The sequence below is a fragment of the Delphinapterus leucas genome, chromosome 18 (genome assembly GCF_059928025.1).
Source record: "Delphinapterus leucas isolate spDelLeu-1000000601 "Yukka" chromosome 18, BTC_Dleu_Yukka2, whole genome shotgun sequence".
Lineage (NCBI taxonomy): Eukaryota > Metazoa > Chordata > Mammalia > Artiodactyla > Monodontidae > Delphinapterus > Delphinapterus leucas.
Window position 1 is genome coordinate 44,436,935 of NC_143146.1, and position 14,891 is coordinate 44,451,825.

Here is a 14,891-nt window from a genome sequence, read left to right on the forward strand (position 1 = left end):
CCCTTCTGCCAGCCTATAAACCTTTCAGTAGGGACAGGAGAGGAGGTGGCAGCGTGAAAGTCCCACTTGAAAATAAAAAACACTGCTCCTCAGAAGAGTGGGGCATAATTGTCTCCAGGCTTCTTCAAATTCCTCATCCATACTGACATCAGTGGTCTAAAATGCCACCTGAACTTGTCCTTTCCATTCTTAGCTGTTTTCTGAGGAAATCAGCTCCACTCACATGGGTGGTTAAGACCCGCTCTCCTCCTCCTCGCTGCCTCCGTTAGGGGCACTTGCCACTGCCTGGGGACACTGCACTGATCCTCCAGAGCCTGTGCCTGTGGCTCCGTAACACACCCCTCGCACACTCACGGCTCTGGACTTCCGCTGTCCTCTCTGCCTTGAGTGTCCTTGCCCTTCACCGGCTGACTCACCAGTTTTTCACGAGTCCTTTAAGACTTAGCTTAGGGACTGCCTCTTTCAATGACTTTTCTTTGCCTCACAGCTCCCCCTCTTCTTCCACAAACACTGACCAAACGCCCCGAATATGCCCGTCACAGCATGTCACGTGCAGGATGAGACATCTGCTGTGCGTCTTCCCCTCTCACCCCACTGCTAAAGGGCCAACGCTACATCTTGCTCATTGTTTCACTCCTCAAACACTCAATCCATGACTAATGAACTAACTAGTACTGTAGTAGGCCTCTTAGTAACAATCAGGCAGGACCTTCTAAAAGAAATCTGACACTCCAGCTATTCTCTGATCTCACCTTTCACTCTGATTGAACTAAAGACTTATCTGTACATGTTTTACCAGGGAGACATAATTTAATCCAGAGATGTGTCATCACATACTCTTACATACACTGCCGTTTAAAAATTCGGCTCACAATGGGGGAAGGAGACAGGTGTGCTTTCTGACGGCCCCACTGTTTTGCACTTCCAGTGCTCACTGCCTTCTCTCTCGGTGCCTTCCTTAAACCCTTCTTCTCAACAAGGATACAGGATAACAAAGTAATTAAGAGCCTGGGTTCTGCCTATCTGTGAACAGAAACATAACCAAGGACATAGAGAATAGACTGGTGGTTGCCAAGGGGGAGGGGGTGGGAGAGGGTTGGATTGGGAGTTTGGGATTAGCAGATGCAAAGTGGTGTATATACAGGATGGATAAACAAAAAGGTCCTACATGGGACTTCCCTGGTGGTGCAGTGGTTAAGAATATGCCTGCCAATGCAGGGGACACAGGTTCAAACTCTGGTCTAGGAAGATCCCACATGCCAGAGAGCAACTAAGCCCGATGCCACAACTACTGAAGTCCAGGCGCCTAGAGCCCGTGCTCTGCAACAAGAGAAGCCACCACAATGAGAAGCCAGTGCACCTCAACTAGAGAAAGCCCGCATGCAGCAACAAAGGCCCAATGCAGCCATAAATTAATTAATTAATTAATTAATACATTTATTTTTTATAAAGTGTATTTATTTTTAAAAAACAAAAAGGCCCTACTGTAGAGCACAGGGAACTATATTCTATATCCTGTGATAAACCGTAATAGAAAAGAATATGAAAAAGAATGTATATAAATGTGTAACTGAGTCACTTTCCTGTACAGCAGTAATTAACACAACACTGTAATTCAACTGTACATCAATAAAAAATAAAATTTAAAAAAATTGCCAGAAAAATAGTCACATAAGGGGAACTTCCCTGGTGGCCCACTGGTTAAGACTTTACCTTCCAATGGAGGGGGTGAGGGTTCGATCCCTGGTCGGGGAGCTAATATCCCACATGCCTTGTGGCCAAAAACCAAAATATAAAACAGAAGCAATACTGTAACAAATGCAATAAACACTTTAAAAATGGTCGACATCAGAAAAAATCTTTAAAGAAAAAATTCACATAAATCAGAAACAAATGAAACATAATAAAGTCCATACATTTTAAAAAAAAAAAAGAGCATGGGTTCGGGTCAAATCGCAGCTTCCCACTTACTTATAGCTGTGTAATTCTGGGCAACTCACATAATGTCTCCTCATACTCCTCATCTATAAATGGGAATGGTAACAGTTCCCTACCTCAGAGCATTGCTGTAATCCATAAACACGGTTAAAGGCCTTGGTAAATGTTTGAGGCTCTTTGGTTATTGTGAATTGAAATACATCAATGTCTTCTGGCCATGTGATTTATAATAGTTTGACATTTAACCAAATGGTAAAACTATTCCATTTATTATTCCCATCTCTTTTTACCCTTACCCTGCTTTGTTGTTTATGTTTTCTCCCACCACAGTGCTAGTTCCAGGAGAGTAAAGGCTTTATTTTGTTCACTGCTGAAAGCAATAGCACCCAGAAAAGTACTGTACATATGAAGCCCTCAGTAAATACTAGCTGAATGAATGGTGCAAAGTGTCACAAGGAAAAGTACACCAAAACTTTCATTATAATAAAAAAGTATAGATAAATCTTTCTCTAATGGCTTCCAGTCAAGTAACTGAAAACACCATATGCTATAATAAAAACATAAGTAATTTATTAAAACTTGAAGGCAAAAACATAATTTTAAAAGATTTAGACCTATGTTAGGCGTGATAGAGTATAGATGCTTTCTTGAAATACACAATCAGATCCAAGAGTATCACTTTCAGAATGTTCTAGTAGATTGAGTTTACTTTTAGTTGTCTTTGATGAAACAGTCACTATTCTACTCTCTTTCTTAACAGAAATGTGTTTTTTCGAAGACTCACTTTTAATTGGTTTATTAACCAAAGAATTATTTTGCCCAATTCCTTTGCTTTTCTGTTTTACAGGTGAGTCAGAGCAGGAATGCAGGTCCTTTCCAGGTTGTTTCTTAGCAGAGTATTTTTTGGTATATTCACCTGCTTTGCTCATTTTCTCTGAAGAAGACCTGCTATTTCTAGATAATTCCTCTTCTTTTCTTTGACTTCCAGTTCCAGAAATGACGTCTGCTGAAGGAGAACATGTTCTAACAATGAAATCTTCAAAAGACTCCTGCTGCTGCTCTGTGACTGGGACCCCCAGGTTGTCTTTGGAAGTTTCTAAGGCCTCCTGAGTAGACACTGGGACACGGAAGGAGTCAAGAGGCAAAGGAATCCTAGCATCACCTGTAATTTTCCGAAACTGTAGGGAAAAACAAAAGACAAGACAAAAATTCAGTGATGAACAAAGCCAACCATTAAAAAGTAGAGTTCAAAACTTCAATGTTACTCTGTAATCTTATTATTAACACAGTCAATATCCAGAAGATTTCAGAGCCAGTTTTTTTCTAATTATATCTTGCCAAGTGATTCTCAGCTTAACCTAGCTATATCCAAGTCTATGTCCGCTACATTTTCAGACTTTGGTGACTGGGGTAGTTATTACCCATTTCCTTTCCCTCACTAAAAATAAAACCCTATTCTGTAAGATAATTTCTTTTCTATCCTCCAGGCACATGCAAACAGTATATAGTTTGTGACCAGACTGTGTTCTCAAGCTGTCAGTTCCCAAGACCAGTCTGAGATTGGTTGATGGGGGCTCCAAGTAAGGCTAGAGGAAAAGCTGACAGGTTTTCCCCTCCCATTCCCATAACCAGGTGATTCACTATAATATGTTACCTATTAGCTATGTCTGGATTACTTATTTTAAAAGTTATATCAGTATGTGTACCTTCATTAGTGTTCCTTCATTGTAAGCTGACTGCATACAAATAGAAACCTAGATAAAATATGAATAGAATAGACATTTATACAATTTAAAATCTGGAATATTTTCTCTAATGTTTTCTTTCTTCGTTAAGGATAGTTTGTTTTAACTCATAAATTTTCTAAAGAGCTTCCAGTCTCCTTATTTACAACAATACAGTATCATGAAATGGGCACACATTTACTAATCTCAGATTTGGAAAGGATTCCAGAGTCTTCTAGCTCCTGAGCATATGAACTATTAGAGACTGATCATTATTGTTTTCTCCCTGACTTGGTCATTTCCTTTTTGCTAATCACTCTTAGAATCATTAAGTGCTGTTCTGTCCACTTACTTGGATATTTTGCATTTGTCCTGGGGCACCCTGTTTTGATTCTGATTTTTCTTCTTCAAGTGCCTTCTTTTCTTCTTTACGTGGACTACTAACAGTAGAATTCATCTGGGGATGACCTAGTAAATGAAAATCTGACTGATCTATACCAGCCATTGTGGCCAGCTGCCCAAGCCTGGACCAGAGGAGGAAAGGAGAAAAGACAAAGGTTATTATAATCACATAAGAGCAGTTTAGATTTCCCCAGACCTACAATCATGAAATACTTCTAAAATCTTAAAAGCCAACATCCTACTCCAGACTACAAGCCTCTCTCTCCCCTAAATTCTCAGCCCTTCCCAGATTCATCCTCTAGGACACATCCCGGAACAGGGCTCGAAACCGTGTTCCCTGCCTTGGCAGGCAGATTATTAACCACTGTGACACCAGGGAGGTCCAACTATTGTTTTTTTGAATTCTTCTCCATTTACAAGTAATACTCTTACATGACTATTTTCTCACTAAATTTGAGGCATTATCTGTTCACTTTCTATTTTACTAAGTAAGGGTTTAGTTCCTTTACACTCTTTCCTATGTCCACACTGCTCAGTAAAGTTATGTCATCATTAGTTATTCCACTGCTCATGATCTCTTTGACTTGTAGTGATATACTTAAAAACCTACATTGTTGATCAACTATAAACTCTCTCAACGTCACGCTTTGTAAAATGAGGACATTCATACCATCTTCCCTTTTTTCTACCTCCTGTCTACCTTCCAAACCTAGCTTTTACGTTGTCAAAGTTGAAATTTATATTCTGTTCTATGTGCAGTTAAGTCTACCGTTATTTGAGAGTCAGTAGGAAGTAAGGTTTAAGAGAACAGGCGGAGAGCCTAAACTCAAAGCCTCGATCCAACCCTAAATTAGTTACAGCCTGGGCAAGTTCCTTCCCTGTCTTAGCTTCCTTTTCTCAAAAGTGGGAATGATATTAGCACCAACCTCATAAGGCTATTCAGAGGATTAAATGAGTTAATATATGCAAAAGCACTTAGAGCCTAATATATACTAAATACATAATATAGTACACAATACATTTCAGTACATACCAAGTTAATACTAATACATACTAAGTATAGTTTAGGTTAGTTATTTGTTATTACATGCAAGTTGACAATAAAAGCTGCAAACCAAGACAGTATTGCCATTATTACAATGAAATTAATATTGCCCACTGCAGATGTACTGTGTCTCTGTGTATAGACTACACCTCGTTCCATACTGTGCCAGGGTGCAGGGTGTGGAGGGTGCAGGGTGACCACATACCCCAAGCCGCCTTGGGCTGTTCCAGTTTATACCTGTTGTCCTGATGTTACAGCATTAGAGTGCCTCCTTACACTATTGAAGTGTAAGGAGTTTGGACAAGTTCTGGTTTGGACAACAAATTAGATAGGTGGTCATTACCCATGTGTGTCACTGAAAAGGGGAACATCTATAGTGTCAAGTTTAAGTGGATTATTCTCTTGCTCACCAATGGTAGGTTAAAAATCAACCATAGCTTAGTTTGCTTCAGGTTTATGTCCATATAGCCTTTTCTCCTCTGGAGTTCAAGTTCCTTCTCCTCTTCCTCTCTCTCCTCCCTTCCAACCGTGCCTAATACCTAGTAAGTACAATATGCCTCAAGGTGTTTCTAAGCTCTCAATCACACAATCAATAGAAGCCTCTCCAATCTAGACTAGCTGCTCTCTGCACTGAATCCCCTATTACCTTCCTTCTTGGTTTATTGCCTCATTTTGCTGGGTTATTTCTATAAATAGCTTAAGGTGTAGCACAGGAGGTCAGTTTTTCAAATTTCTTTGTGTACAAAATATCTTCTTCAGCCTCCACTTATGACTGATAGTTTGGCTGGATACAAACCACTAGGGTGAAAATTATGTGCCTGAAAAACTTTGGAGGTATCTTTCTAATGCCTTCCAGGATCCATGGTGCTGATGACAAGTATGATAAAGTCAGATTTTAACTTTCTTTTTTAGGTGACCAGTACTTTTCTCTCTGGAATGGATGTATCCTGTCAGTATTTTATTCTATGTTAATTTATTTTTTCAGTATTTTAAAGTTTCATAATGAAGGGTGCCTAGGTATGAGTCTATTCTTGTTCATCTTGCTCAAAACTTGAGTAACTATTTTCAATCTGAGGCCTGATGTCTACTTTCAGCTGTGGGGAATTTTGTTGCCCTTTGACAGCTTCCCTCCATTTTTTTTCTGGGTCTGGAGTTTCTAATAGTAACATGTTGTATCTCCCAGATGCAGCCTCTCTAACATATTGCTATCACATTTTCCATTGTGACTTTCTTTTTTATATAATGAGAAATTTAAAAAATTCCTACTGAAGTTATTTCAGCAACAATATTTTCATTTTCAAGAGACTTCTCTTGCTTTCTGACCATTCTCTTTTTAATTAACACCCTAGTCTTATAGTTGCTAGCTCTTTTTAAATCTCCCTCAGAATACTAATTAGGGTTTTTTCTTAAATTATTTTGTTCCCTAAATTGTCCCCGATCCCACTAGGATATGTTTTCACACTTTTTCCCCTTCTCTCATGTTGTAAGCTTTACTCAACTATCAGGCAAATGACAGTTATTTTTTATTTAAGAATGAGTGCAGAAAGCTCCCTGAAGTCAACGATTGATTGGTTTCTTATGCAGGAAGAAGCGGGGAGTAACTGTAATAGGATCCCCCCCAAACACAATTTTCTAGGTTATAAAAACTCACACTAGCTGCCCTAGTTCTCGCCAGTTTCACTGTTTTCAAAATGAAAGAATCTCATTTCAGGAGCGTGAGGGCGGGGCTGGGAGTCCACTCCTCCAAACACAACCCTTCAATGATTTCCCCTATTTCAGTCATACTTTTAACTAACTCCACCCTCTCTCCTACATGCGCATCTGAGCATGGGGCTACTTCTGCAGGTGGGGTCAGAATCCTCCTCAGTTGCAGGTGGTCCCTGTGCATGCTCTAGGTGATGCTTTTCCTCTGTTCTACTGCTTCAGTTTCACACTCTTCCACTTGTCTTCCGTCTTTCAAAACTATGTTGAAATCTCTTGATTGTTGTGGGCTTATATACTTAAACACTTTGATACCATCCTTGTAGTGTCTTGTCAAAACGGAGAAGAGCTGAAAGGGTTCTCAGTGCATTCTGAATCTGCTATTCTGTGGTCCCAGTGTGTAAACTTCTTGGTCTTCTCCAGTGTCTATCATTACTACTAGAAATACAATCTCCTGGTCTACTCGTGAAGGAAATGAATACAGCACATCCAAAATGACAAGGAAGGCGGTTAGATGCTCTAGGGTCTTGTCGTACTCTGCCATTTATTAATAAACCACTTATGTGCTACAAATTGTAGGTGCTCATTTATAAAATGAAAGAGGGTAACTCTACATGAACTATAGATTTCTCCTGCTCTAACATTTCATAATTGTCTAAGTTTTTTTCTTAAAATTTCTCTATATTATCATTAATTTTACTTAAAAAAATAAAAATCTAACTTTTGAAAATCAAAGAGTTAATTGCCATAGTCCTACAATAATGGGATAATTAGTTCTGAAACCGGTCAAGTTTCATGTTTCATACGAAAAGAAAATCATATTAAATAATTTTTAAAAATTAAACATGCACTTTGTAGCACAAAGACAAGGTCCCCCACAAATGGTGTTCGTTTATTTACTAGAAATGTTCAGCTCTTCATTAAAGTTGAAATAAAATAAATATATTATTTTTTAGGTGCAAAAATTTCTTATGAAAATCAATTTTTCTTTTCTGTCCATACAAACAAAAGTATGGAATGACATTAGAGGTCAGGTTTACTTGGTAATAGAATGTAGCTTCTTGATATTTTTTATTTTAGGAAAGGAGAATATCAACATGAAAACTTTTTTCAATTTTACTTTTATTTAAAATGAGGCCATATTTTCCCCTTGTAAAAAGAGAGTTCAACTAGAACTGTCAATTTTCTCATCTGTAAAACAAGAGCACTGAATCAGCTGACTACATTCATTCAGAACTCAATTTCTTTATCGTATGATCACTAAGGTTCTCCCTAAATCTAATATACTAAGGTTCTAAGGAAAGGAAAATATAGTACTAACGACATGTTTTGATTTTTATTTCCTAGAGTTCAAATGTCCACCATTCACCCTGGTCTAAGCTTAAGGAACCATTCAAGGGGATACAATGCAGATGGGAAGAGAAAACAGAACCCTCACACAAGCTTTGCCGTATTGCAATCAGGCTTCCGTTTGAAAAATAATCTTCTCTATAGCTTTCAAGTGATAACTTTGTACCGGCAATGCTTCTTGTTTCAAACTGATTTTCTCTGGCTCTTCCTGAACACTTTCTGAGGAATCATTGACCTCTTCATTTTCTGAGGAGGAAGGACTCTCTACTGTCACAGTCACAGGAAATTCTGATGGACCTGAGTGTCTGAAGAAGATAGGAAACCACAGAGTTGTTAAACTAAAGTGCAAAGAAAGAAAACAAGATTGTATAAAAGACAACACGAGCCAGATACCAAATATCCAAATATTAGAGGACATTTAACAAAAGTGATCTGATATCATTACTTATAAACGTCTCTCACTGCTCCTTAGTCTAAAACAGGCAATGACTAAGTAAAAGTACAGTAACTTATTTTTGCTATGTTACTGTACATGCCTCTGTTGTACATGGTTAGGATTAGTAATGGGAATTGCCCATATTATTTTATTTTCTTTCACAAAAGCCAAGTGAAGATCCAAGGTAACCATTTTTTCTCAGATCAACTTTAGACTGCAAATGAAACATTTATTTTTCACTATCAGACAAAAACAGTCTGGAAGAAAATGTAGTTTTTTGGAGGAAAATACACCAGTAAAGGGACTGATAAAGAATCAGAAGAATAATCAGAAAGTCAACATATCTAAGCTGTGTATAATAGATGTTAGAATTTTAAAAAGTAAATCACATACACATACATAACTAAAACTGACCCATCAAAAATTTCATCTTCTCATCACCCTGAAGCCAAAACTAGGGTAACAGTAATACAATTCTATCAAGCTTCACTGCCACTGCAATGTTGTTCAATTGGACATTTCCTAACATTTAAAACCTGACCTGGCCACAACCCCATAAAAGTCTACAGATCATAAAGAAGTGTGCTGGGATTATGTAACTACACAGAAGACAAGTCACTAGGACATCATTTTGACAACAAGCTGCAAACCCGCAGCACAGGAAAATCCCAACAGGAGAACGAGGCACACACCCCTCTCTCTGGGCATGCAAGGGCAGGAATGACACCCAAGATGCTCTTCTCTCAACCTCAGCAGTGGTGCCTTTCACAGAGCAGCTATGCAGTCTCCCAGAACCACTGGCAAGGAGAATCTGATACTGACAGTAGTAGCTTGCCATGAGGCCATAAGCGAGGGAATGTGTGTGGCCTTGGTGAGAGAGCAGAGGTTTGGGAGATGTTGCTTTATGTTGGCTTTCAGATCAGGAATTTGTACATATAGCCTGCAAACAACGTTTCTTGAAAACATATGAACATTCTTGATTATGACAGCTCCATGTGAGGGGTCAGAAATGGCAGTCAAGTTCATTTCACTGGGTAACAGCTGATTTGCGGACTGGAGAACAGGCTTCCTTGTTTACAGACAACCACAAGGCTGCCAGTTGTGTGCCAAATCCACACAACTACACAGTTGCATTGGGAGAGCGACCAAACATGTTTTACATGGATTTATTTCAGAGAGGGAAATGCTTCTTGTAAGGCTATGTCAGTTTAAAAAGCAAGAAGAATGACCATTCACCTTTCCCAATTCAAGTCCTATATGTCATAAATATGATAGCTACACACCAGCAACGGATTACATACATCACGAGCTTTGATGAATGCAAAGCCCCTAAAAAGATATCAACAAAACCAAGTTAGATCTTGATGTAAATAAATCACCAGTTAAACCCAGTTAATACAACTATTTAGTATTATGTACAGTATCCATATAGAATTGTGTACAAAAATAAATAAGCTCAAAAGAAGGACGGGGAAGGCTCTGCTACGGAGAAAAGTGAACAGAATTCAACTGACTGGCTTCGTAATGACTCTCTGAACTGCTGAGAGGCCCCTTCAGCTCCTATGTTCAGGATGGTTGAGATTTCAGTCTCACTTCTGTAAATGGTGATATTAATCGTTCTCTAATTTACCACTCTGTGTGACGAGGATGGACCTGAGATTAAGTGTCTCAGGAAGAAGATAGAAAACCACAGAGTTGTTAAACTCAAGTGCAAAGACTGGGGATTCAACACTATACTTTATGCAACAGCAATTCACATTACCATTTGGTCATATTCTTTCAACAAAACAAAAGCTGCACTCACATGTATTAAAAGACAAAAATTAACTGCCATCTGTATCAATATGTTAATGTGCTTCAATCACACATGTTTGCATGAAAGTTTAAACATAAAATCACCTTTAAGATCTTGACCATGTGATCTGCTCCCTGCCATGTCAGATTATACCCCGTGAAGTTTACTGTCTTAAGAGTGACAGAGTTCTTTATACCTTGACAAATAACTAAAAGGAAAAATAAAAAACCCACACACAGTAAGATGAAGAGCCTATACATTTGTCAATCTTGACTTATTTGCTTCTCTTGAGTCAATTGGAGGTTTACAGCCACATTTTTAAAATCATTAACAACAATCTTCGCAAATTGATGAACTGATACATTCTAAAACTTGTCAGTAACAAAGTGTTATTCCAGTTAACAGCAGCAGTTTAATTCTATTTAGATACTAAAACTGAATACACTGAACACTGCAAACTTTATTCCCAACCACTCAGTAAAATACTACATACCTTTTCAGACATAGGAAAAAAAAGAAAAACCTAAAAAGCATAAGACTCTTCCTATTTCCATTTCCAATGATACATGCCAATCTTGATGATCAATCAGCAATGTAAATGTCAACTATAAACCCAGTATTTTATTAGCTGCTATGCAGTATACTAGAGCAATAGAAGAGAGAGAACCTCAAACCCTCTGTTCCCTCAAACTGAAAGGCAGGCTTCCTGAACCTTCCAGACCACTACTGGACACAAAGAACACACACTAATGTTTCAGGACCCCAAGCAACAGTCACCTGCTTTGTGATTACTTCCATGACACACTCCCACTAACACCACTGAATTTGCTGTTCCTATGGGATGTTACATATATTTCCTATTTTAACACATACCACAGTGCATTATAATTATTATTGCAGATACATGTTCTAACAATTTAAAGATCATGATGACTTTTTTGCTCTTTACATCTTGCTATTTCCCTTCCCATAATATTTCTTGAAGAGAAACCATAAAAATATAAACACACACAAAAAACAGAAAATATAGAAAACGCATGGTTTGTGGCTTAACACAAACTTAAGTAAGATTGATTCTGACAGTATCCAGCATGACAAACTTCCATGGTACAAATGAGAATGGACCAAGGTTTGAGCAGGTATAGAAGACAATCCATGCATGAACACCACCAAGAAAAGGTAGACAGGAAAAGGTAGACAGACATGGTGTGTAGGAAATCATGAGACCAGTATGATGGGAAGAGACTTAAACAAGACTGAAACTCACTTTCTAAACCTCCATCTCCAAGTGGACAATTCACAAGACAAGGTGCACCAAAGAAGGCAATTATTCAATCCCTTTAATGGGGAGGAACAGTTTAAACTTTTATTGGTTTAGTTTGCCGCAAGCGCAACTATCAAATGTTGGCAGGACACAATGAAGGCTTACCTTTGTTAACATAGTTAAGTCTCTCTCTCTCAGAACTAGACCATTTAGCTCCGGTTCCTTAGCGCACCGACGCACTTACACAGCAATTAAGAGCTTTACACAACTGCAAGGTCACATCTGTATTTCTTATTGCAGGAACACGACTTCTGTAAACTTTATTTCTGCCACAACCTAAAGCAAAATTATTGTAAAATGAGTGATTTAAACCATACATTTTATCATCATTAAAAAGCATCTAAATAAAAAAAACAAGCATCTGCTCTTTGCTAAGGATTAGAAACGACTCCTGCCCTTAAAGCCTTCATTAAGGAGGAAGATGTATAAAATCAAAATTTCAATCACATGAGATAAATAAACATAACTTTTATGCACAGAGGTTCCTATGGAGGCAAAAACTTATGTCTAAGTGACGGCTTCATGATAACCCTGAAGTACAATCTAGAAAGATGAGAGTATGCAGAGTTGGAGTACAATGTGCATTAACTGCACAGGGAGTATCTGTGCAAAGACACTCAAGCCTGACACCTGCTGGACACTGTAAATACTGCAGGTGGGGATGACTAAAGGCCAGAGGTCCAAGTGTGAGAAGAGACAGAAAGGAAAATAGAGATGCTGGCCGAAGCAAGCCTGGGAAAGAGCATGGCTTGTATCCCACAGGTGATGAGGCATGGGACTACCACTGGCTGAGTAGGGTGCCTCCGCTGATTAGAAAAAGGCACCCCGCTGCTGAAGGACTGATTGGATAAAGGGAGTGATCACAAAAAGCTCCCCTTCCTCAGGGCCAAAGAGCCCCATGAGGCTTGGCCGAGCACAGTTCAGACTACACGCCTCTGTGCAGAGCACACGCTGGGAGGCTAGTATGCACTAACTCTGTGTGGGCAAGCCATTAGCAGCATTATTTTAAGCGTATGTTTTTATGTTAGAAGATCACTTAACCTGAGTAGGCAGATGAACTTAGAGGAACTGAGTCCAGGGGCCAAGAAACCACCCAGGAGTTTCTGCCATAGTCCGGGCAAAATGTAATATAGATGAAGAAGCAAATTTATGAGGAGGCCAAAATTTACAAGATAGACCCACTGGATGCAAGACATAAAGAAAGTTCAGTGAAGGAACTCTGAAGAGAATGGGCTGTACAATAAATTTTTCTTACATTCAATGTAAAATATTAGGCAAAATTAAGTACCGTGGCCTTTCAGGTCCCTTCCAGCTATAGTATCTTTTCATTTCTAACTTATTACTCTGCTTAAGTAAAGTCCCTTCAGAGGTACAGAACAGTTCCTACACCTGAATGGGATGCAAAGAATAATCTGACTTCTCTTCACCAGGCGATGAGTTGAACTGTCCTTGCAGAAGAGATAACAGATGGTGTGAACCCCAGATCCTAGAAAAGGCCCAGGCACACGATAAGTATTCAGCTTTTCGAAAACAAATGAACAATCATTTCCTCTCCTAGATCTTCATACCCTTCCTCTGCTGGCTACTTTCTCTCAGCTTATAAACATGCTCAAATATACCCACTTAAAAAACTCTCAGACCTATGATTCTCTGGATCTTCTTGTGGATAACCTAAGTCTCTCCCATGCCTTCAAACACCTGTCCTCCCAAAAAGCCCAGATCTGTACCTTGGGCCCAGAACTCTCTACCAGGCCCCTCTAAAGCACTGAAGATGAAGTAAGATCCTCTCGCCACACCCGATCCCTTTCTACTGTGCTCTGTATCTCTCAAAAAGGTGCAGCTGTAAACTGTCACCCACGCTTGCTGCCCTCCCTTTTTTAACTGGGCACCAGGCCTCACCTATTCTCTCTCAGATCTGCAAAACCCAGTCCCACCATTTATAACTTAAGTGGGACCCTTAGATTACAATTCACCCTGCACCGAATCAACTGCCTTCCATATGGAGGTCCCAGTAAGCCTCTAAACCAGAATTCCATTTCACTGTTCTTTGGTGTTTCCCACAGCCTTCAGGATAAACATCCAAACTTCTGACAGGACAAACAAGGCCCCTTTATGTTTGTCCCCACTAGGTTTCCAGTATCAACTCTCATTTCTTTCCCAAACCCTGAGTTCCAGTCCTGTACATTAGTTTTGCCATATTTTCTTATATTTCTCAAACTTTAACACACACTGCCCTCTCCTGCCACCCCAGGAGCTTCTACATATCCTTATAAATGATGGCACTTCCTCCAAGAAACCTATCCTGAACTTTCCCTTGAAGATTCTGTGCTCTGCAAAGGGGAAAGATGGGGGGGAGGGATTAATTAGGAGTTTGGCATTAACATATCCACACAGCTATATATAAAATAGGTAATCAACAAGGACCTACTGCATAGCACAGGGAACTCTACTCCGTATCCTGTAACAAACTGTACGGGAAAAGAATCTGAAAAGGAATGGATATATGTATAACTGAATCACTTTGCTGTACACCTGAAACTAACACAATATTGTAAACCAACTATACTCCAATATAAAATATAAATTAAATTAAAGAAAAAAGAGATTCTGTGCTCTGTAGCACCAAAACTCACTTCTTCCAGAGCACTGACTACTGTGCTTGTGTTTACTTGCTGCCCAGTAGAAAGGAAGATTACCTAGGGCAGAAGCATCGTCTCCAGCAGCCCTTGGTTCTGACAACTCATTCAAGTGCCAGGATACTTCACACACATAACCTGCTTAATTAATTCTAAGAACCCACAGAAAAAGTGGTTATTAATGTCATTTTACAAGTGTGGAGATTGTAGTGCAAAAGAAACCTGCCCAGGCCACAGAGAGCATAAGCCCGGGAATTCAAACCCTAAGCTGCCTTCACACCGGTGCTCTTTGCACTGTATGATATGACTATTGAAATAATTTTTTTTTCTCCTGAGCCCTGTTTTAATGGAAAGGAAATGAAGCTGGGATATATCCATTTCCTAATCGCTTTGGTCTGTATTCAACAGACCAGGTAACATCTGTGCAACAATTAACGATGCTCCAAACTGTGCTAAGTGTTCTACATTGTAGAGTCTAGAAGCATTAACACAGTGCATCCTTGTAACCGCCACAGAGACTGGATCTTGTTAAGCCCATGC

At 39.2% G+C, this 14,891-nt stretch overlaps 1 protein-coding gene across 1 annotated transcript; it reads right to left on the reverse strand.

Moving 5' to 3' along the window:
* Nucleotides 1-2,445: 2,445 nt before the first annotated feature.
* Nucleotides 2,446-4,167, reverse strand: LOC149746846 (centrosomal protein of 78 kDa-like). Its single transcript, XM_089899289.1, has 2 exons — nucleotides 4,015-4,167; nucleotides 2,446-3,116 (listed from the first exon to the last, which is right to left on the reverse strand). The coding sequence occupies exons 1-2, from the start codon at nucleotides 4,165-4,167 to the stop codon at nucleotides 2,553-2,555; spliced, it is 717 nt and encodes a 238-aa protein (XP_089755415.1). The 3' UTR covers nucleotides 2,446-2,552.
* Nucleotides 4,168-14,891: the final 10,724 nt, after the last annotated feature.